Source organism: Serinus canaria, chromosome 2 (assembly GCF_022539315.1).
Source record: "Serinus canaria isolate serCan28SL12 chromosome 2, serCan2020, whole genome shotgun sequence".
In the NCBI taxonomy this organism is placed as follows: domain Eukaryota; kingdom Metazoa; phylum Chordata; class Aves; order Passeriformes; family Fringillidae; genus Serinus; species Serinus canaria.
Window position 1 is genome coordinate 55,118,163 of NC_066315.1, and position 24,731 is coordinate 55,142,893.

A 24,731-nucleotide genomic window follows, 5' to 3' on the forward strand; every position below is an offset into this window, starting at 1 on the left:
AACATTTCTTTAAGAACAGAGTAAATTAGCTTTCTTGCAGATGCAACATGAGCACACAGATTGTAAGAATTACACTCAGGGCTTTAGAGGTTTTAGTTTACTCAAATTTTTGGTCATGCATGAAGTCAGGAAAGGCACGCTTTCTGTTTTCCACTGTATTTAGTAATGAGGAGACATTGCAATGGCAAGGGCATGTCACATTTGGACATTTTCTTAGTCCTTGTTTTTTACCTGGAAAGCCATTTGATTGTAACTGAATGAACTGTAACTGCATCTAGAGTAGTTGCATTTCTTCAGAAAGAAATTTATGGAGTTCCCTTAGGCATCACAGTAGATCCATTTCAAATGTCAAAATTAATCTTTTTATGTCCAGTTTGTGTACACACCATATTTAGGATGTGCATAAAGCTGCAGCTCATCGAGAAGTTGTTTCTTTCCTGCACATGAACTTCACTGCAATTGCTAGCACATCCAGGTGCAGTTTCCAAGTGCTCACAGACTGGGCACAGAAATTCAGCATTGCAGCCAGCTGGGTGTGCTGGCTTATTCCTACTGCTCTGACCTGTCCAGGTGAGCACATGGTGAGCAGCCACAGCTGCTTCCTGCACTGTGAGGGCCAGCAGCCTTGAAGGTCTTGCAGCTTTGTCCTGCCAGAGCCATATATTTTGCTGAAAGTGCTGCTTCCTGTGCTTTTCCTCATCAAGGTAACCTAATTTTACAGGGGCATTCTAGTTGCAAGTAGCTGAGATTTAGTGTGTGGCTTGTGGTGATCCACCTTCTGGTCATGCAGAACTTGCTCTCTCTAAGAGTCCATCATAAATTTAATATGAGGAAGGACTGCTGAGGTTGCAAGGCAAAAATTTTTTTAGTTAGGATTTTATCTTTGTATCACTGCCACCTTTTATTTAGGGGAGGGTGTTATTTAAGCAAATATTTTCAAGATACTTTTTAATCAAGACTTTTTTAAAGGGGTCTTTGGCAGTATGCAGAAAGCAAACCAGGTGTTTAATTACCTTTTCTTTTTTTACATTAAGATTATTGTGTAATAAGTAAAAATGTCATGAAAAGTTCTTGGTTACTTCAGAACCTCCTCTGTGCAGGATCAGATTGTGTTAGGTATTTTTAATGCTTTGGAGCTCTTTTTCAGATGAGTGTGCATGCACTTAAAATGATAAGTAGAAATGTATTCAAACAACTCAAAGAATTTTAGATACAGACATAGTTCTATATCAGAATTTTGATGGTTTCTTCCTTAGCTTTCATTTCCTCTTTCTGTCACTGTTTGACTAATGAGTTTTTTTGGATGCTGGTAGTGGGTGATTGTCCTTGGGTCTTGATTTGTGATTAATTTTTGACTTTAGCTCTCACAGCTGAAGGGGTTGTGAGCTTCTGTAAAATAAAAAGGTGGAAAGGGCAAAGCCATAAATGGTCAGCAGAAGTTTCAACCACATTTTCTTTTCCAATAGCAAATGAAGAAGGGCACCCCTAATATTTGAGAACCTGGTAAACACTACATCAGAAAACATTTCATCTCAAAGTCATATCTGAAAAAGTTACTTCTCCCAGTGTGAGATGTAAAAGTCAATACTTTTTCACACTTATTTTTGTCTGATTTAACAGTACCTATGCTTATTTTAAGTTATCTATAACTGGAGAATTAAATTTAAAATTTATTTTACTTTTCCTGTTCTTAGTCATTATAATGTTGAGTTCCAAACTACAGAATTTTTATATCCAGACTTGAAAAAACTTGCAGACATAAGTCTTGGTTTCTACCATTGCAGACATTGTCCTACAGAACAGCAAGAATATTGAAGCAGTGTTGCATCATGTTGGTTTTTTGTGGAGCTTTTTTTTTCATATTCTTAAATAGTACAGCAGCCCAGCAGCTGTGTGTATTCCTTCTGTCAGAATACAGAAGGATATTTGTCTCTCATATAGGTGTTGCTTTGGCTATGATGAAATATCTAGTTCTTTTAACTTACCTTAAAAGAATTATAAGACATCATTTCTCCAGCACATAGCATTGCAATGTGTAAAGGGTGAGTATAGGTTTAATGTAGATATGCACAGTGAGAAAATTCTGCTGACAGAGCAGGAACTTACAGTGTACATATATTGATGTATAAAAAATTATTTTTTAACATTTTCCAGTTATCTTCTGAATATATGTTGCAATAGAGCAACAAATCTTATTTTATTCTTTTAAAATAAATTTCAGGGATGACATTTCAGTGTGCAGCTATTTTTTGGGTAAGCTTGGAGTTTTTTCCCCCTTCACTGTATGTTTGTGCTTTCAGGTCTCAAGAGTCAAAGCCAGTTTGAGTTACATAAACCCAATCACCTCACAGTCTATTTAGCTTTCAGTATTTATCCAAGAAGTTGAAAGTGCAGGAGTCACATAGCTGGACTTTGTGGATCTGATGCATTGCCTGTTTTTGTCACTTCTGCTGTCATTTAATTCCATCCATTTTTCTGTATCTACACCTTTGCTACGTTCCTGTGAAGCTGAGATTTACTCCTATATTAGCAGATGTTTAAAGGAGTGTATTCCCTGCAGCAACCACATTCACTGACAGAAACAAAACATATTGCAACACATTCATTGAGCCACATTGTGCAGACTGTCATGCCAGGTAATCTATTTATAATGAGCTTTGCACTTATAAAAGGAGGCTGTTTGTCAGCCCTAAAATTAAAGCTGCCTTTTCCCAGAGTAATGGAAAAACTGTAGTTCACCAAGGTGCTAATGAAATTTTATGGGAACATCATATAGGGCCACAGAGTTTCTAAATTCTTTTTGTCATTCAGCTATTCTGCTTTTTGGAGATAGCCAGCAGCTGTGCCACCTGTGCAGGATGACTATCCCTTGATCTTTACACCAATCAGAAAGTAAAACAGGAGTGAGAACATCTGCTTCCCTCAATCACTTAAGAGCCTCTGAAATCTAAGAGGTGTAGATTCTTTCCAACTTTTGACTAACATTCTGGAGCTGGAAAAAACTATTCTGTAAACTCTTTTTTGAACTATTTTCTTTTCCTCTAATGTTTAAAATAGAGGGTCCTGAAAACTCAGAAATGAGGGTTGACTTCCCCATCCATCACCACGTTTCCTTTAGTGTCCAGAACCCATGAAGAAATACAGCAATGAAAATGCTCCTAAAGTCTGTGCAGCTACAAGGTTTGTTGTTAGTATTTGTTTCAGTCTAGGCTGTTCTCCCTTAGCCTAGTTACCTAATCAAGCTTTTCTAAGAAAATATATTTTTCCCCTCAAGCCATGTTCATTCAAATCCTCTGTTGCGAATGTTAGCTTAGTTAATGGTGAACTTCACAATGCATTCATATCTGCATTTGTTAGCCAATTAAAATGCCTGGGTTTTCTGTCTAGACCAAGAAGCTTAGAGAAGCTTGATGCTTCACACAGAAAGATACAGTGATTTTATTTTTTTTTTTTTATGTTTATGGTTTTAAAACTTTTGATCTTCATGTTGGGACACAGAAAACCCTTTCAAACTTTATCATGAAGTGGATTTGGTGGTCTCAGTTTGATCTGCATTATTTAGGAGATTAAACTTTAAAAAGGCTGTTGCATTTTCCTGGTGCTCTTCTGTTTCTAGTTGGGATTCTTTTTGTGCATACGTTTTTTCTCATTCTAAGAGCTTCTATCACTGTTCTGACCAGGTTTTCACCTCTTGCAGCTCGTAGACAATTTTTGATGCAATGTGAAAGCATGTATAGAGTGAGCAAGCTGTTTGTAGGGAGGGTTTTTTTCCCCCTATTCTCCTCAGAAAGAATATTAGTGACCTTTGACAAACTCTAACAAACTGACAGCTGGATTTATTATGCTAGAAATAGCTTTTCCAGACATCAGGGAGCATGTGAGTTTTTACATTAGCTTGGAAGATTTTGAGGTTTACTACTATTCTGAAGTCCCTTAAGACTACATATGTTGTGTATTTGGACCAGGTACCAAGAAAGCAAATATACATTTTTGGCATTTCACTTCTACTGGCTTGAAAAGCAAAAATCTGTTACCCCTGTGTCCTCAGTTCTCCCACATTTTTGTTTGTTTACTTTTCTTTCCTATCTCCCAGATGGAATCAGCACTACAAAGCCCTTCCCTCTCTCCCTCTGCCTCCTCTGTATGTGGATATATGCAACCATTTCTCCTACTTTGCATGTGAACACTGTAAACTTTATCTCCACATCTTGCATTTTGCTTTTTTGTCTTCTCTTAGCTCAGTTAGGTCTTTTGTTTTTTTATTGTCTCCTTTACCAGTTTTCTCATTGAAGCTGTTTTGATTCTGCTAGAGTCTCTTCCTTGTATTCTGTCTTCATTTTCTTTGTTTTAACATGCATGGGTGACTTCTAAAACAACATTCCTTAAATGTTCATCCTTTCATCTACTCTAGGTTTTCTTCAAGTTTCCTAATTTCTATTTTCACCTGTTCTCTGTCTTACACACTACTGATTTTTTTGTGTAACGTTTACAAAAGCAAGTAGTGGCTGATAAAATGTGCTGTCTTCCTTTCTATGTCATCATCCACTTCAGCATCTTGGTATCATGTCTTACTTTCCTCTGCTTCAGAGCTGCCTTCTGCCTGATGCTTGTTGCTATTGTGTCTTTTTCTCTCTTTCTCCTTCTCTTCTCTCCAGGTCTCCCTCATTCTCTTCTCTTCTCTTCTCTCTTCTCTTCTCTTCTCTCTCCTTCTCTTCTCTTTCCTCTCTTCTCTTCCTCTTCTCTTCCTCTTTCTCGTCTCTCTTCCCCTCTTTCTCTTCTCTTCTCTTCCTCTTCCTCTTTCTCTTCTCATTCTCCTTTAAAGCTCCTCACTTCTCTTCTCTTCTCACCTTCATCTTCTCTTTCTCCTCTTCATCTTCTCATGCTTTCTCTATCTCTTCAGGCTCCTTCTCTTCTCTTTTCCGATGACCTCTTCTCTCTCTTCTTCAGGTCTCTTCCTCTATTCTTACCACGTTCATTCATCTACGTTTAGTGTTTCTATCCTGCTTCATGCCTCCCTTCCGTCTCTTACGCGTCGTTCTCAATTCATCGATCTCGGGGTTCAGCTTCTGCTATGCACTCCCTTCATCTTACGTCTCTCTTCTCTTCTCTTCATCTTCTCTTCTCTATAGCTCGTTCTCGGTTCCTCTTCTCTTGCTCTTACACGTTCTCGGTTACTCTTCAGTCTTCTCATTCTCTTCCTTCTTACTTAACTCATCAACATTCTCTATCTCGTTCTTCTCTTCTCAGGCTTTCAGAGCATAATCCTCTACATCTTCTCTTCCTTCATTCTCTTCTCTTCCTTCCCCTTCCTCGTCCCATTCCCTTTCCCTTCCCCTTCCCTTCCCGATTATAATATTCCTTTCCCACTTAGAAGCTAAACGATTTCATAACCCTTCACGTTCCCTTAGCCTCGAAGCCTCTTAGGCCCCGATTCCCTTCCCTTCACGCTTGATTACAATGCAACTGTCTTCCACTTCTTTCCTTGCCGTTCCCGTCCCCTTCCGCTTCTCCTTCCCTTCTCCCTTTTTTTTCTCTGTTCTTCACCTTCTTAAAAGTGTAAAAAAGTAAATTCCCTTCCCTTGTTGCTGCCCTTTGCTATCCAAAGTCAACAATAATATCTTTTTCTGTCACCAATTGTCTTCATACACTTGAACATAACTGCTGTTTCCTATTGCACCTTTAATTACTGGTTATTTTGTCAGCATGTGAAATTCACTTGTCCCTTCACTTTGTTCCTATGTGCCTGTGAAGTGATTTTTGTTACTACTCACTGCACTGGTGCCTACCTTTGCATTTGTATTGATCCCCATTTTTAAGATCTTTATGCATCTATATCAATGGCCTCGAGTTGTGCCAGAGGGGTTAAGAGTCACAGAAAGGGTTGTAAAGCATTGGAACATGCTGCTGGAGAAGTGGTGAAGTCATCATCCCTAGAACTCTTCAACAAAACCTGTAGATTTGGCACTTTGAGGATGTGGTTTAGTAGTGAACACGGTGGTGGTGATAGGTTGATGGTTGCACATGATGATCTTAACGGTTTTTCCAACCTTAATTTTAGGATTCTATTCATATGCATAATACCTCCCAGAAAACTATCCCACACTCATAACACTTTTCACAAAGTGAAATATCCCATTCTTTTACCTTCATTTGAAGAACAATCTTAATTTTTATTAGTTAGTGTTCAACAGAATGTTGAAGTTAACAAAGCTGACTTGTTAAAAAGCAGCCTTTTCTGTGCTATAAAACAAATACCTACTTACCACTTTCTATTTCTCCCATTCTAGAAGAACAGAAAGAAGGGTGTTTTACCTAAAGCCCTGATTTTCTATTAGTAACATTTGACTTCCATATGACACTCTTTAATATTGTTTTCTGAGTTGTAGCAGCATCTCTTTACAAAAATTGGCATTCGTTCTCAAAAGCAGCAAACTTGGAAAAAAATGTTGTATGGCCATATATAAAGGTTTGGTTACTGCAGAGACAAAGCTCCCCTGATTTTCTGAAAGAGTTCAGAAAATAAAAATACAAAACTTCTTTACGATCACAAACAATATTTCTTATCTTCTTGACTTGATCTGGAGTGCATCCATTAAAATTTGCCTGTTGGTATCACAACAATTCTACATTGACTGAGTTAGTATTTTATGACATTTTTTAGATAGTGTGTAGAAAGTGAGGGAAACACTTCTGAACAAAATGGGTTATGCATTCTGCATGAAGTGCCTGAAAACAGACACAGGGTCTCCTTGATAACGGAAGAATGTACTGACCTTTGTTTGTGGAGAAAGGGGAATGGCTTGAAATGTTTTACAATTTAATTAAAGTGTCATCTACTTGTATAAAATTTACTTTATATCTTCTAATGAGCACATAAAACTTTCCAGGAAAGTCCTTCTCTTGTAGCATCACAAGGAAATGGTAGATAGATAACAGCCTTTAGCCTTGAATTCGTGCCACATCAACATTAGATTTTTTTTGTTAACTCCGCTTTCCTTCCCTTATCTTGATATTTGGTTAGAGGCCTTTAAATGTGCATGTGTGATCAGTCACTCGTCATCATCAGAGCCCAGCAAAACAGCTCGTCCTTATGGACATTTGAAATAAAGCCAGTCCTAGCAAAGAGATTGCTTGCAAGAATTGCCAACAAATTAGATGAATTTTTAGAGCGGATATGAAGTCTGGTTAAACAAACATTTCATTTCTTTTAGCAGCTGATTGATTGATTCCAAACAAAAAAGCTGTGCCATCTGGTCCTTAAAAACAAAGCAGCGTTACACTTTCATTTTTAAAGAATTGTTTGGGAAAATATCTATGTAATTCACCCTTTTTATGCATATATACACGCACAACAATTTCTATAAATTGTCAGTTTTACTTTTTCTTTGCATAAAATTATTTCTTCATATTTAAAGCACATAATTTTGTAAAAATTCTACATTTGTAAGAAAATGTGGAATTACTAGAAAAAGCTCTATCTACAATGCTTCTTATTGTGTCTGAGCTATTCATCATATATTTTGACAAACAATTTTATTACTTGAAATAGAAAGCAATATTCAAGGAAAAACTGAAACAAACCTGTCTGCTATGTCAATTCAACTTATTCCAGCAAATGCTGTGACATTTCAGACCTTGTTGGGCCAGAGAATTAGTTTTATATGTATGTAATAGAGTAACTGCAGAGCTGTGTAGGAACAGATATTACAGGAAGGGAGAAATTTCACAATTTCAAAACTCAGTGTTATTCCAAAAGAACAATTTAAAAATGTACACAGAGAAAACTCACAAGCTCTTTTAGTATCTCTTGAAAAAAGAGGTAAGCTTAAGAGTAAAAGTATGTTATATCAATAGAACTAATAGAAACTTACACAAGAATACAAGCAAAGTTATGAACTATATTGTTAAAGATGGTTTAAATATGTTCCTGAAAAGGTATTATTTTTCCTCTATCTCCCCAAGTTGTTAGAATTGTCTTCCTATTCTTGCTTTTCCTCACATTACAAATGCAGAAGTTATGTCCTGCAAGCTTTTAATCACTTCTGTAATTTTGGAAAGATGCTTTGTTTTCTGTGAACCTCAGTGATATTGCTTTAATGTCAGAGGTACAATTCTTTGTATATAAACAGGAGCCATTAATTGTCCTAAGAATTTTTTCCCCTTAAGTTACAACTATTCTTATTGGTCTGTTTTGTTTTATTTCATTTCAGCTATTTATGAACTCTCCTGTGAAGCATACAAACACTTGGGCAAAACTTCAAATTACTACTGGATAGATCCAGATGGCAGTGGGGCACTGGGACCTTTGAAAGTTTACTGCAACATGACAGGTAACTGCATTGTATTTACTAATTAAGTTGGTAGAAGGGGAGATTTGGGGTTTTTTAGGTCTTTTTAAATGTAGTTAGGAGAAAGAGGTTGTTCATATTTCATATTTCTTGTTAAAAGAAAAATAAATACTAAGAGCTTTTCATCAGGGATCATCAAATTTGCAGTCGCTATTCAGGATAGACTGAGCAAAGCAGTAGTTACTCCATTTAACAAGCTTTTTGAATTGCATCTATTAGTCTTAATTGGTCTTTGAATCCTCTGTGTTGCATCATTTAAAAAAAAATTTAAAAATTCACACAGAAAAATTCAATAGATATGGCCATTTACCAAAGCTGTTGTGTATCAGCCTAGTGGAGTTCAGTTGTATCTGTTGTTGCTCATGGGGTGTTGCAGAAGGCAGCTTACCACCACAGGCAGGGAATAGAAATTAATTACTGAAGAAGCAAAATGTTTAAGTTTTCTTTGTTGTCTGTTTTGTCTTTTAAACTAGGGATGTCCTTCTAGCACCAGTTAAACTCTGGAGATAATATTTATATAACTACATTATTTTATTTTTATTTTATTGTGTGTATTGTCTTATGCTTTTAAGACTAGTTTTGTATTCTCACCTAAAGTATCTAATCTTAGTCATCTGTGTTGCCATGATGAGGCAGGAAAAAATGATCATGAAAAACAGGACAATTTTCTGCACTGAGAATGTATTACTTCTTTGTTCTGTTAATGCATAGCAGTTGTCTCAGGGCTTTTTCTGATGTGAAATATTGGATAGCTGATAAAACAAACATGTGCTCTGACTTTCCCCAAATGTCTGCCTAAAAAGTTAAAATTTCGTTATGTTTGCATTGGAAATCTGGTGGATGCCTGAGCCCTCAGACTCCATCATCAGCAACATGAAGGCATTGTCATAGGTTGAAACACTGTCTCTGACTTTTTAGAGATCACAGGTGCTGAAGCTCCCACAACTCTTCTGGAGGCAGAAATCTGGACATATCTGAGGCTGTGGGATGGGTTTTAGCCAACTGGAATGGGAGAGATGGGGAAGGATGCATGGCACATGCAGCAAACCCCAAATCAGGTGCTTCTGCTCTCCAACAGGACTGCCTGTTGGAGAGCAGAATACCACTGTTCCACATTGCTATTAATGTCTGCTTTTATATAATAAATGCATACCTAGAAAGGAGCCTGATCTAAGATCTGAAGTGCTGTCAATCCCATTTGGACTGGAGAGACAGGCCAAGCCATCTGTCCTGAGACACAGGTGAAAAGGCACCCTTTCAGTTCCTGAGCCATGATTTTAATTCATAACTAGCACCTTAAACAGCATCAGTAACTAATCAGGCAGGCACTGCAGGAAACATGGCCAAGAATGCTGTCATTTAAGTGATTTCTGCTATTCAGAACTGCTGTGTTCAGAGCTAGCTATAGCTTTTGGTTACTCTTCAAGGGTAAATTTGAAAATTAAAAATATACTGCCCTAGTGGAGTTAGGCACAGAAAAGTACACTCATCCAGTACTGCAGCATTGCTCATTCATGTTAAATATAAAAATACAACAGAAGGTCCTAACAGCTTCTTCAACACTGCGGGGAAAAAAAGGAGAAATAAAATAAATAATTTCATTTTACTAATGTTTCTTATCTACAAAACAATTTCAGAGTATATAAATGTGACCTTTTCCTAACCAGCGCAAGGAGATCATGAGCATTAGGATATATATTAATTCACTTGGATATGAAGCACGCTGTGGAAGAACACAGTTTTCTCTTTTAACTGGATCACTCTCATCAGCAGCTCTTTGCTAATGATGAGAGAAAAAAAAAGGCAATTTGCACTAATATCCACATAAACATTGCAGTTTTGAAAAATAACCCTAAAACAACTATTTCTTCATTAAAATGCCAATGATTGCAAGAGATATGTGAAAATTGATGGAAAGTAATTTTAATCTGTGCTTCTAAAACTAGCATTTGTTCCCAGCAGAGTAAAGCTCATCACCTCTGTACATACTGTGTAGTGCCTATACCTTGCAGGTGCCACAGTTTTTGTTTTCTTTTGGTTAGAGGTCTGTCATCTGAGGCAGTAAGACTGGAGGGCCAAGAGCCACAATTTTAGCACACACCCTAAATCTTTTTCTGAATCAATATAGGGTATCAGCAGCAGCACACATACCTAGTATAGGGAAGGAGATTATTTGAGTACATTGCTTCATCAGTAACACAGTTCTGTAGAGCTCTGTAGCAAGGATACATATCTTGTCATAAAGCACTTAAGCATACGAGGATCAGAGCAGAGTTCTCAAAAAAAAATTAATATCCAGCTCGTGCAGGTAAATGGTCTTGCTAGAGCTGTATTTGATAAAAACTTAAACTAGCTGAATTACAATTTGTGAACATTACAATTTAGCTGTACTGACTGGTATGTGGAGTATATACTAAATGAATAAAAATAATATGGCAAGGTAGTGATATTTTATTGTGATAGAGATTCTTAACTATATTTTCCTTTCTAGTCTGAGAGTCAAATCTAAATGTTCCTATTCTTCCACTATGTAAAACAAACATCTCTGTATTAAATTACTACACAGGATACTAATGCACATTTTAAATTCACCTTCTTTCATTCAGGTGAAACTAGCAAGTAGAAAACATCTTAATGACTAAAAATGTGAAGAACAACTTTCTAGTTCCATTCCTCGACAAAGCAAGTCCACAAAGTTGGCAAAGAGAATATCAGTTTTTGCAAAGCAAGGTGGTTTAACAGCTATGTACTACTTTCACAATTACTCTATTCATATTATTCCATTACTATATTCTGTAGTATCATTTTACTAGAGCAAAATGTTGGATAATAAGTGTCACCCTCACTTGACTGTAAACCTTCTGGGCCAAGGACAATATCTAAGAAGACACTGAAATTGTTTGTTGTGAAATTATGTCTTTAGCCCTTTAATATACTGTATCACAAGTATGGAGCCACTAAAATTCATAATTTTATCATTATATCAGCATTTCAACTACAGAGTCTATAGTCAGAAAGCATTAGCTTTTCTTTTTTATTTTTTATTATTGTTTGTCACCCAAATGTGACAAACAACATTTAAAAGAAAAGAGAGAGAGAAAATTGTGGTGCAGAAGACAGCTGTCTTAGCATATTTCCAGGCATAATCCAAATCCAAATTTAGTGTGTCTTAATTTAGTAAACTGGCGAGTGTCATGACAAGACCCCCCTTCACAGATGTTGCTGTGGCAACTAAAAATTGTTCTGATTTCTAAGATTTGCTGGTGATTCAATAGTGCAAAGTCAGAAATATGTAATTGCATGTGCTCCTCACAGCAGTTCATGGTCTCTGCAAATAACCCTATTTTCAAAGAAATCCCCAAGCTTCTCCTTCCAATTCTGTTGTCCTTGTCTTCTCCAAATAAAGGTTGCACTCAGAGCTGTGTTCTGATAGTGAAGAGGAAACAAACACTTATATTTTATGTCCTCATAGTGGAATGAAGATGTCTGAGATATTACATTCCAACTATCTATTTCTGATGTAATAAAATAGCTTTTCAAAATCTAGAGCATTGCTCTTCCTCTTCATGTTATGCAGTTTTCCATATAGTTGTCTGTAGGAACTATGTAAATTTTAAGAAGCTTTTTTTCCTTTGCCTTTCTTTTCTATTTTTTTGAAAAACAGTATTGGAAATGTTTAGAGGTAGAAAGTTAGAATTTTTCAAATTAAGGCACTAATGAAAAAAGTATTCCTTGATGCTGTGTTGTGGCACAATGTTTAACAATTAGACTGCTTTAGCCTCTTTTGTGGCTAAGGTCAACAGGGAACTCTTTCAAAGCTCTGTCATCTCACCCTCTTTCAGAGCCAGGTCCACAAAGCAAAGTTAGACTCTGTATTCAAACTGTTTTTTTCCAAAGTTGGAGTGTTGCTCTCTCAGTATCCAGTTTGACCTTTCCTGTTTTCTCTTTAATTGTCATTAGAGAAGAAGCTGTAGTGGAAAGATTTGCTCTTTTAAGGTATTTGTTAGAATATCTTATTATCCTATTTTTTTTTGGGCAAAGTTTGAGTATATTGCAGCTTCACTCCATGCTCTGTATAATATTGCTGAGTCTCCAGGCCTGTTTCCTTTTCCTCTGACAGATTAGTTTTAGTCCTATTGAAAAAGACGCAAGAAAGAAATTGGTTACTTCCCATTTTTAGTGTTTCTCTTTTTAACTGTTTGTTATGAGGAAGATGGAGGAAAAGTGTCAGATGAGTCAGATTGTTAAGGTCTTACTTTGTGTATTTGTCCTGCAAGAATTTTTAGAGTGAGGAATAAGAGGAGGAACAATGCAGAGGGACCATAAAGGCCAAGTTATTTATCCTAATGGCTGTAAGGGATGTCAGCAGGAGAGTCAGATCTGCACTCCTGTAGTTGCTTGAGGCTTTAAGCTGAGGAGAGGAAAATCATAGCCTGCTGTTTCTAGTGGTTCATCACTTAGACTACTGATGCAAAGTAGAGCAGAAAGGTTTCATAATGTATTTTACCAGGAGGTATGTCAGTTAATTCTTTCTATTGGTCCTCAAGTCTTTATGCTTCCATGATGCAGCTTTTATCTCATTTCAGGATCCAAATAGCTGCAAGCATAATGGCTCCATTTGAGTGGTACTTAGCCTATCTCCTTTCTAGTACAATTCATTTGCCTCAAGCTGCTCATCTTCAAACAGTTTGAGAAATCATTATGAGTATTCATAGCCTGCCTCATTAAGGTCAAATGTACGAGGTGACTTCTCTACCCACTCTCCTCCTTCCCTTCTCTCGCTTCATTTTTTTTTAACAGAAGTGGCACACGTGATAATTACTAGAATGACTTTGTGAGCAGACATTAAACAAGCACAACTGTTGTATCCTGTGACTTTTCTCTCTTCTCTCTGTAAATAGTGGGTCAATGGAGTATTTTATACTATGAAATAAGAATATAAATGTGCCATCACTACATCCTAAAGAAAAGTGCCCTGGAAGCACTAAAGGTTTGATTCTATTGTTCATATCCCTATAATCAGTTCTCTCATATGAGAATTCTTACCTGAGAACTGCATTTCTGAACTTCCAAGATACCAGAACTTTTATTATTGAATATGTTTATGTATATATATATATATATATATAAAAACAAAATGTTGAGCAATTTAATTCACCAAAGTAAATATTTAGGGAAGAACTTTCTATTTTTTTAGTAATTAACCAGAATAGAAATAATTGAAACATATTTAAAGGGAAAAACAAAATTTTTTCATTGAGCAATGCTAAGTTGTTTAATGATGATTATAGAGACCTTACCTCATGTAATCTCATTGCAGAAAGCTTTCTATAATAATATTTCAGTCCCTTGGCTAAAATAGAGGAAGAAAAATGGCTTCATTGTCTCAATTCTTACATATGAAATGAAGACTTTATTTCTAACAGCATCTCATACACTTTCCCTTCCATTGCAGAGGGGTTTTGGGAGGCTTTTTTAATAGTTCGTCAGTCATTTTTGCAAGTCAAAATTACATTTGAGAGATAAAAAGAGGAACAAATATTTGGAATGAATTGGGGCTGTTGTTGCAGGGTATCCAAGCTTGCAGATGACGGGTATCATCCTTGCAGATGAAATAAGAGCAGAAACAAACAAAGCAAAAAAAAAAAAAAAAAAAGAAAAGCATCAATACATTTAGGACACTGTTTTTCATTGCTTTGACTTATCAAGCTAGACTCTCTGTAAAAATAGAAAAGAGAAAAAGTACTGAGAAAGAAGAAAATAATCATTGAAACATCAGGGCATCATGTCCAGAGCAGCAACTCTGATGGCAGACTTTACTCCTAAAGCGAGTTCATCTTCCAAGCATCAGAGCAAAATAATAGACCTAAAAGAAACCTGGAAACAGAGCAGACTATGTTTACATCTTTGCCTGCCAAGTTGGCTGAAGCATCCTGCATCTCAGCTTCAGTACATTGATTATATTTTTCATCTGCTCTTATTTACAAGGCATGTCCTTTTTATTCTAGGTTTCATAGGCACATATTTTCATTTTTAATCAGCTTTTCTTGTTGTTGTTATTTTTAATTTATGTCAAGTTTGGCTTTCTTGCTCGTTGTGGTACTTTAATGTATCTCAACAAATTTGGCTTGTGTATTTTTCCCCCTTGCTGTGGAACACAGTTCTGACTTGCTACAAAAGTGATCATGGCTCTTTTTCCATCTGGAAACAACTTTTCACTCAGCCTCAATCAGTTGACAGACTGTAATTATTAGCCTTTACCTGAGCTCATCTTGATCAGATGCAGCTTGCTGTCTGGGGTCCTTGTGAAATAAATCAGGATGTTTTTCTGTTTGGTTTGTTGGGTGTGCATCAGGTTACCACTAAAAAGTGATGTTGTTAGGCACCCTTGTGCTTGGCAGTTATTTGAGTTTGACTGGTTAAAGCCACTATCTAGATAGCAAGGAATGAGTGAGAGCAGTCTGTTGCCGTGTTCTGTGACAGCATGTCAAGTTTGTCATATTGTCAGGCTTTTAAGGATGGAAGAGTAAAGGACCGCACGACCTGGCACTAAGGGCCAAGGGATTGTGAGGGTTGTTTTTACCTATCTTTTATAATGTCCACGACTTAAACACACACTGCAATAGAAGCAGTCATGAATGTTCTAATAATCTCAGGGCTCTTCATAATATAAAATCATAAAATATGTTGGGGGGGAGGAAAGGTTGTGAATCTATACTTCATTAACCAAAAATGTGCAATAACGAAAATGTGATATCATGACTTTAGGGTTTGAGTAAATCATATTAAATTCACATGACCCTAAATAATGTTGGAATATCTCTAGATATTTTCTGCAGTCACCCTTGCATGTGTAAAAAGTGAAAAGCTACCCCAGTTTGCAACAGCAGAGAAAATATCTAAACCATATAACAAAAAATATCATGTGAAGTCTGCCTTCAGGACAAAGTTCTTGATTTGATCTGTTTCAGAAGAGAACAAGCTTTATCACTGAAACTCAAGGTGGTTTGTTACTTCGTTTTCTGGGGTTCCAGGATGAGGGAAGAGACGAGAAAGTTGACTCCGTGTATCAGAAGGCTTGATTTATTATCATATGATATATAAGATATAAAAACTATACTAAAAGAATAAAGAGAAGGATTTCACTACAAGACTATGCTAAGAATAGAAAAGAATCTGTAGACGAAAAGTCTTCTCAGACTGAGACCAGCCGGACAGGTGTTCTGTGATAGGCTCTTAATTGCAAACAGCCTGACGGGGCCAATCACAGACATCCCCTGTTGCATTCCACAGCAGCAGATAAGAATTGTTTACAGTTTGTTCCTGAGGCCTCTCAGCTCCCAGGAGAGGAAAAATCCTAAGTAAAGGATTTTTCATAAAACATGTCGGTGACAGTGGTTTCTTAAATCACCAAGTAATAGAAACATTTCTGGCTGTCTGACTACATTCCTGTAATTCTTCTTTTTTTTTTTCTGCCCCACTTCAAACTGAATCATCATAAGAATATACATGAATAAAAGTATGTCATGTCATGTCATCATCTTAATGCATTTCAGATGCTCATAGTTGGAGCAAACATTCATATATCAGGCATAAGATGATTAAATGTGTAATTACCTCAAAGCATGAGAACAAATTGACTTTTGAGAGTGACACAGAAGACTAAGTTGAAAATAAAGCAGAGTCTTTGTTTTGCTGAATTTTTTGGTCTAGGAGAAGCAAAAAATCTTCATATCACCTGCAATCAGAAAATATTCCTCATTTGCTGGAAACCAAGCTCTCAGAAATTAGAATACAACAATTCTTTTTCAGAATTCTGTGCATTGCAGGACCCCACAAGCCTAAATTTCAAGAAATATGTCCATAACTGGGGCAGAAGAAAAAAGGGATGGTTGGAAATAAAATGATGAGAAGTACCATCTACCTCAAACTGTTACTGTGAATGTTAGAAGCAAATATTTAAGTCTGGATTCACTCCCACACACTTGTTCCCTACTGGGGATGTAAGGAACTTGGCACAAACTGCTTCAGGCCAGTGATATGCTTCAGTTACCCCTGGAAAATTGCTCCTGTAGAGAATATTATTGAAAGGCCAAACAAAACTTGTGTTTTCTGTAGAACTTTTATTATTGCTTTTGGTCAGAAAATTAAGGTCAAGTTAAGGCTAGACAGTTAAATTACCCCTGAAATAGTGGGAGTTGGTGGTGGTGTTTGCAAACTTTACTTTATTGTGATGATAATATTTTCTCAGAGTTTTTCTGCTGTTTGGGGGGAGGGGTTCAGATGATGTGAGGTGTGTGTTTTTGCGTACTCCCTATATTACTGGGAAAGCTGCTCTGTGCTTCTGTGGGCTTTTAGCTGTACTGCCTCAAATCCTGGAAGGTGTGAGTCACCGAGTTCTTGTGGGACTTGTGGTATACAGAAATGCTTTCCCATATGTGCTTCTCCCTTACTCCTTCCTTGTCCTTAACCAACAGTGCAAAGAACATCTCATCAAATCCTATCCAGGGCTGCTCTTTATTGACTGCTACTGACGCCTCAGGTTTTAGCTTTTATATTTTTCAGGTTCTGTACTGCTTTAGTGTGTAGTTCTGAGCTTTATATAAGGGGATAATAAGATCTCTTCACATTCCTTCTCTAGCTGGGGACCAAGGACAAATGATCCTAATCTCAGGCCCAAGAGCATAAACAACAGTGGACTGAAGAGAGAAAAACAAGCAGGATGAGACTTCATGGGCTAAAGCTGTAATTGGACAATTAACTCCAATATGCTAATGGACCAAAACTTATAAAAGTGAGAGATCCCATGACCAGTTGTCCATTTTTGTGACCATTTTGGCTTCATCTTGGGTGTAGCCCTGGCTGGGCTCTTGTGCTGCCCAAGGTGTGTCCATTGAGGCCTTTTAATAAATACCCACTCTATCTTTAACTCCATCTACCCTCTGTTCTAGGTCAGCTTTGACAGGTTATCACTACTACTGTCTTGTCTTGTGTGGGACTAGGAAGAACATCGTTTACCTGTTCAGAATGTTGTTTGATAATTTCTCTGAAACTGGAACAATGTAGCTAAATGCTCAAAGAGCACATTAGTTAAAAGGAAATATCTAAAGTCCCATTCAGACCATAAATGATATGGTAAGTTCTCTTATTTCTGAAACAGACAAGTGATGAAAAAATTACAGGCAATTTCTAGGAGTGGAAAGAGATTCATTCTACTCTTGAATTTACAACCAGCATTCAGGGAGCAGTGCTACCACCCTGATGTCTAATTTTCTAAATAAATTTGCCTAGAAGGGCAGGTAAACTGTGTTGTCACCATTGCTGTTAAAAATTCTGAGGCTTTCTTTTATGCTCTGAAAGACAAGTTACAAAAAGAAATTATTTGGGCAATGAGTAAGATGCAGAAGATATCCATTTTGGTCTGCACTTACACATCTAGGGAATGTACTTCTGATGCCATTTCCCCAGGCATGCAGGAGATTACAGAATGATTCTCCCATGCCTCCCTCCCAGGACTTCCTAATAAGTGAATTAATATAGATTATGTAAGAATGTGAGTGTACAGTGTTATGAAGTTTTTGGGTGAAGGCTATCTTTGAATGCTCCAAGAAGACCCCAAGATTATTTACATGTTTGCATTTTATCACTTAAAATTAGTCTTACTGCTTTTCTACAGGAGAGAAAAAATGTACAATAACTATAATGTGAACCTAGAGATCAATCAATTTTTTATCAATTTCGAGTATGGGTGCTCAGTACACTTTTTAGGGCAGCACCAGAAATATGCTGTAAACTCCCCTCCACCACTTCCACATGGTGGGAAATAGACTGAAAGAGAATAGCAATGAGGGCAAAAATTACTTAAATCTGATACGATCTGGAAACTGGCCTTTTTCTTTTCTCTTTTAGCTTCAAGGTCACAGAATGTAGCCCTTCCTCTGAAAATATGGTAGCCAATCAGAAAATGTTATGAAGAGACCACTTAGATCCATTAAAACCAATGAGAAATTTTCCTGGAAGAGCTAGACTTGGTTGTAACCTCTTAAGATTATCCCTTGCTCCTCAGCACCAGAAAGTGAAGAATGGTTGAAATAAACAGGATACAACTCAAGAATAAACTAATGCTAGAATTCCATATGGTTTAGTGAGAAGAGTCCAACTAACATGATCATAAGATGAGCTGTGGAACTTTGCGCAGTGAGTAGGGAACATCTACAGCCAGAGAACTTGCAGAGAAAATTTTTAGATTTGGAATGGAGAGATGCAGTTGCAAACCAGGTTTCTTGTTCAGAAAGTCTTAACTCATAGATGTAAGGGTCTCCTTCCACTTGTGTACCGGAAGCCAAGTGTTTCAATGTTAGGGGTCTGGCTTCATTTTTATTATGTTCAGAGTTCACATTACTATGAGAATTAACATGCTTTTTATGCTTCCTGCTTTAAAGTTTTTTCCATTTGCTAAGCCCAAGTTTTCTCTTCTTCAGGAGGCCTGGAGATATTGGCTTTATCTAGTATGCTTCCCTGAGTGAGAGCTATTGAGGTAATAATCTTCCATTACCCTAGATGAGATTTATTAGACTAATTCTGCACACACTGAAACACTCAATAGTAAACAAGTTAGGAAAACTGATGAGAAGAAATTATTACCTTCTTAACATTATTTTTGTGGGTTTTGCCAAAGCAGTAGCCTAAACCTTGAGACGATAGTCCTCCAAAGAGAACAGCTTTTCATCTTCATGTTGGGATGCACTTGTGCATCACAAATGGAAATCACAGTAGATTTTCTTTCAGACCAACAGTTTGCTGACTACAGTGGAATTAAGCTTGTCAGTAGTGATAAAAAAATTAAATATGTTTAATATCATGTCAGTAGGAGTAGGAAAAAATACTGTCACAAAACAATTTGAAATGGCAATATTGTAAATCATTGTGTTGGATACCTAGGACCATCACTACTCGATTGGATTCCCTTTTCCTTAGCAATAGCTTGGTGGACAGGAATTGGAGTTCTCACAGAGACATGGATATCCTATAGAAGCTGACTTAGCTCTCCAAAGCTGGAGTGTGTATTATTTGTGGGTGTAGATCAGACATGTTTCTGTCAGAAGCATTTTTCTACTTGAAGATGCATTATTGCTAATTTTGTTCTGGTAACTACCACAGAACTGAGCTGAAATGGTCAATCTTACTCGTCTTGTATGGTGAGCATCTAATGAACAAACAACCAGCTGAGCCAATTGGATGCTCACCAAAAAGTGTACTGAGACTATTCAGGTGACTGACATCTCTGCTAGGCAGAGTAGAAACAACTGGGGCAGAGTCATAAGTATTTCTGGTCAAGGGTCATTAGCAAAAGGACTTACTTATGAACTTGCTTTGTGCACTGGCATGAATATTCATGGCTTGTCTGTCTCGCTGCATAAACCAAACTACTTAGAAATTACCGATATATGGGAAATGAAAACTACAAAAAAAGGCACTAACCTACTTAATTAATGTTAATATTCAGAGGGGCTGTCTGACATTTCTGCAGTCTTTACCACTGTATCCTGGAGCACATTTCTGCAGTCTTTACCACTGTATCCTGGAGCACTGAGTGGTTGTTTCATTTCTGCCTGACACTATTGAAGATTTTTCTACAACTGTCAGATTAATATAAAACACGTGTTACTTAATGCCCAGCTGTATTGCAAACCTATACTTTCAAATGCTTTGCAGGGCTTTGTGGCATCTGCAGTGGAAAAGAAGCACTCAGATCCCAGAGACCAGCAAACCACATTTTTTTGTTGCATCAGAGATAGAAGAATCAAATTAGAGTGGCTGATATTTCAGCCTTCTTCCTAGGTAGAAGTCACTAAGCAATCTTATGGGTTTTAGTTTTAAGTGAAGTGCCAAACCTAGATAATTTCTCAAGATTAAATTTTAGTATTTTCAAATCACATAATGTTTTTTGAAAGTGTAAGTAGAACAAAGATAATTTCTCTTGAAATTACTTCTGTTCCTCCCCATCCTTTTGTTTCCAGGTCTGGGAGATATTTTCTCTTAACTCAGTTGCTAACACTTGGTTGAAGTGTATTTTAAACTAATATTTTAATACCAACATCAATATTGTTTCTCTTCCTATTCCCTTTTCAATAATGTTTTTTGCTTTATATTGTCTCTAAGTTATTTCTTCAGATTCATGAACACTGCTTGTGAGCAATTGTCAGTATTACCTGTATACTTTTGAGCAAATAATAAAAGTAAACCTAAATCCTGGCCCAGACCTGTGGATGTCTTAAGGCAGTCAGTTCCATCAAATTGTCTGTTATTTTGTCTCTGTAAAAAATTCCAGGGTTTATTTAATGTTTTATTTCTTTTCAGTTGGTATGTTTTAGGTTTGGGGTTTTTTGTTTGCTTGTTCATTTTTTTTAAAGGTAATAGAAGGGTCTTTATATTTCATTTATTTGCAACATATTCTTATGCCACAGTGATTATCTGCCAAGTGACTGCAATAAAACAGATTTTAAAGAAAATGGGACTGTTCACCCCTTTTCTAGATAGTGCAAAGATTTTTCCATTATTAGGAAATTCTTAAAAGCTTTATATTGATCTTTTGCTTTTGTTGAATTTAGTTTTCACTGAAATTCAGCGTTGACATTTTAATGCCAGATATTTTCATAGATGGCTTTGCTTCTGGGATCCAATCTTTTTTCATGGGCTAAAAACTGCTACAAATGAAAGCTGGTTTTATATCTAAAAACTGAGATTAGTTTTGGTTCTTGAATTAATGATGGAAGACTTTTATTTTGTGATAAATTTCTTAAGTTATCCAGTCTGCATATTTAGTAAAATTTTACTACTAAGTGGGTACTCAACAGATTACATTATAGTGAAATTTCAGCTCTACTGAAATGTTTGAGTTGAATCAACTACTTTGAAACAGTTTTCTGGGTACTAGAAATTAGGAGACCCCAATGTAAGCAAATGTATTAGTGCTGAGTAAGGAACAGTGCCTGAATCCCACATGTTCTGCTCTGTGCACAGTTCATGCAGAGGAAACCAAAAGCCCTGCTTTCACCTCTGACATCCCTACAGCCCGAGCAAGGCACAGGTACAAATTCCCAGACTCACATTGTCTGAATGCCCAGATTACTCTAAAGGGACACCCAGCAGCTGCGTGCAGTGCAAGGCCAGCAGGGGAGGGACAGGTCCTTGGCAGGAAGACTTGTACTGCCCATGTGCTCCCCTTTAGACACTGGTGGCTGTCCGATTTGCAGACCACTATCCCTCCTCAGGCAGCTGTAGGGAGCTGTGAGGTCACCCCTCAGCCTCTTCCTCTCCAAACTAGACAAGGCCAGGGTCCTCAGTCACTCCTCAGAGAACATTCCTGCCACCCCCTTCCCCAGCTTTGGTGTCTTCCTATGAATGTATTCAAGTATCATAATTCTCTTTGTAAATTATGGGGCCCATAACTTCACACAGCACTTAGGGAGAGACCACACTAGTGCTAAAAGTAGAGGGATACAGTATGGATAAATGAAGATTGTATAGAAGGTAATCTTATCCCCCAGTGAGTTGCAGCTGGACCAATTACTAAAGATTAGAAGCAGGCCTGATCTTAACAGGCCACACCTGTAGCCAATTAGAACAAGTGGTATAAAAGAGTGGATTGGTGGGATCTGGGGTTAAATGACTGCTGCAAGGACCAGGAACAGTCAGTGCTTAGAGGAGCTGCCTGAGAGAAACATCGAGGAGGTAAGAAGCTCTGGCGATTTGAAATCCTTGTGCAATAATGATGTTAGAACTTGTGCTATCTAAGACAACAAATGGTGACCCCAATGTGATTCAGGACTAAATTATATTGCCCTGTGGATTCAGGATGACCCGTGGATTTGGGACTAAACTATATTTTCCTGTGGATTTGGGATGACCCATGGATTCCAGACTAAACTGTACTGCCCAGTGGATTTGGGATGAGCTGAGGATTTGGGATTTGACCACATAACCCTGTGGATTCGGGGGAACAGGATTTGACAATATAACCCCATGGATTTGGGGAAACAGGATTTGAATACTAAATTATTGACAAAATATATCAATTACAACTATTGGTGTTTGTTAAATATGAGTGTGAAAGACCCTGAAGTGAAGTGCTTTGTAAACTGGGAAAAGCCATAGAACTGAACTAACATTTAGAAATATATATCTGTGCTGTAACATGCTGTTTGAACACTGGTATAACTCTTAGTTCTAAATGAGACGTACAAATATGTCATAATGTTTATTTATTTGAATATAAGCTTCTGGAAATGCTGCGACTGGTTAAAAGAAAAAGGGGGAATTGTAGGGGGATACAGTATGGGTAAATGAAGGGGGTATAGAAGGTAATCTTATCCCCCAATGAGTTGGAGCTGGACCAATTACTAAAGATTAGAGGCAGGCCTGATCTTAACAGGCCACACCTGTAGCCAATAAGAACAAGTGGTAAAAAAGAGTGGATTGGTGGGATCTGAAGTCAGAGGACTGTTGCAAGGACCAGGAACAGTCAGTGCATTGAGGAGGTATGAAGTTCTGGCAATATGAAACCTTTGCACTATAATGACGTTAGAACTCATGCTAACTAAGACAACAGCTAAATACAGCAGGATAATCACTTGTTTTGACAGGTGATGCTGTGTTTGATGCACTCCAGGATGGGGTTTGCCCTCCTGGCTGCCAGGGCACACACTTCTGGTTCCTCTTGAGCCTCTTGTCAACCCACACCCCCAGACCCTTCTCAGCTGCCACTCCTCTCCCAACCTAGACTTGCTGCTGCTGCTGCATCCCAGGTGGAAAACCCACCATTTGCTCTTGTCAAATTGCATGCCATGAATGATTACACAATACTCGAGTTTATCCAGATCCCTGTATAAGGCCTCTTGTCCCCTCTCCCAAAAGAGTCAACACCACCTCCTGGTTTAGAATCCTCCACAGACTTGCTCACCATGCATTCAACTAATGCATCCAGGTCACTGATGCAAACACTGAACAGGCTCTAGAACTGCACCCCAAGGAACATCACTGATCACTGGTCACCAGCCAGATCTAGCCCTGTGTAGGGGGGATAGAATGTAAGAAAATAAAGCTAGTGCAGAAGGCAATCTCACATCTGAGGAGTTGCAGCTGTACTAATCCCCAAAGATTAGGAACAGGCCTGCCCTTAACAGGCCACAGCTGTGTCCAATAAGAAGAGTGCTACAAAGGAGTGGGTTAGCTGGTTGAGAAGGGAGTTGGAGTTTGTTGGCTGTGCTGTGAATAAGAAGGAGTCAGTGCTGTGAGGAGCTGCCCGTGAGAAACTGCCAAGAAGGTATGGAGCTTTTGCAATAAGATTACATCATAGTTTCATTCACCACAACACTTGGAGCCCCACCTTTTGGCCAGTTCTTTACCCCATAGACCATGAACCTGGAGTTTGAGTGGGTTAGGGTGTTTTCTTTCCCTTTCTTACTGTTTCCCCTCTCAATGAGTGTGGAAGTCTCTTTTAGAGAAGTGGAAAGAAACCTTTGACCCATTGAATTTCTTTAGAAAATTTTGTCTACTTTTGTTGCCTTATGCACCAAAATTTCATGTCTATTTGCATTTTGAATTGTTTCAATAATATGGAAGGAATAAATATGCATAGTCAGTTATGCAAGTTTCAGACCTTCATTTGCAAAGAGATGTTACAGCCTGAGAAGCTGAAGAAATCAAAGTCAATAGCCTTCATAAAATCTCAATTTTTTTCAAGTATTTCATCTTCTGTATCTTCTGTAGTAGGTAATATTTAGAAGTTAAGCAATGAGCACTATCTGCCATAGCATACACTTAATATACATATGTACATGTATACCTCTGATGGACAAGAGGAACTTCACAAGCTTTTTGAATGTCACTATTTTAATTGGATCTATGGATTGTTTAGTTGTTCTTGGAAAACCCTGTGGAATTCAAAGGGCTACCTTAATATTCAAGGGGGTATAATTTGTTTGTCTTCTTCATGGAAATAAACTTCCTATTTGTTGGATATGGGGAAACCTAATGGAATAAATACCAAAGTGGTTAATAATTAGAGAAGGCACTTGAAGACCCCTAAGTAGTTGATTGCTAAATGGTTTTCATCATTGTTGAAAATTTCACTTCAAAAGTACTTGTTTTATTCCAGACATCATCTTTTTGATGGAGAAATAGTTTAAAATTCTAAATAGAATGTAGTCAAGCAGCTTAGTCGCCAGGAATGTTGCATGAGGTGCCTGTGTAGTTACCAAGAGAAAAGATTATGTAAGAGTGATTGACAGAGGCCAAAGGGTAGGTCCAGGCCGAGCAAGCTGGACTACATGGATAAGCTGTAGTCAACTTTTACAGGAATCAGCTTAACCTTATGTGGAA

The 24,731-nt window shown here is 37.5% G+C and overlaps 1 protein-coding gene across 1 annotated transcript in view; it reads left to right on the top strand.

Moving 5' to 3' along the window:
* The window catches only part of CNTNAP2 (contactin associated protein 2), a 1,093,089-nt gene that overhangs the window by 681,497 nt on the left and 386,861 nt on the right, over positions 1-24,731 (top strand). Inside the window, exon 12 of the mRNA XM_009093851.4 lies at positions 8,211-8,330. Coding sequence (XP_009092099.2) covers positions 8,211-8,330 — 120 coding nt within the window. The remainder of the gene's footprint in view (positions 1-8,210; positions 8,331-24,731) is intronic.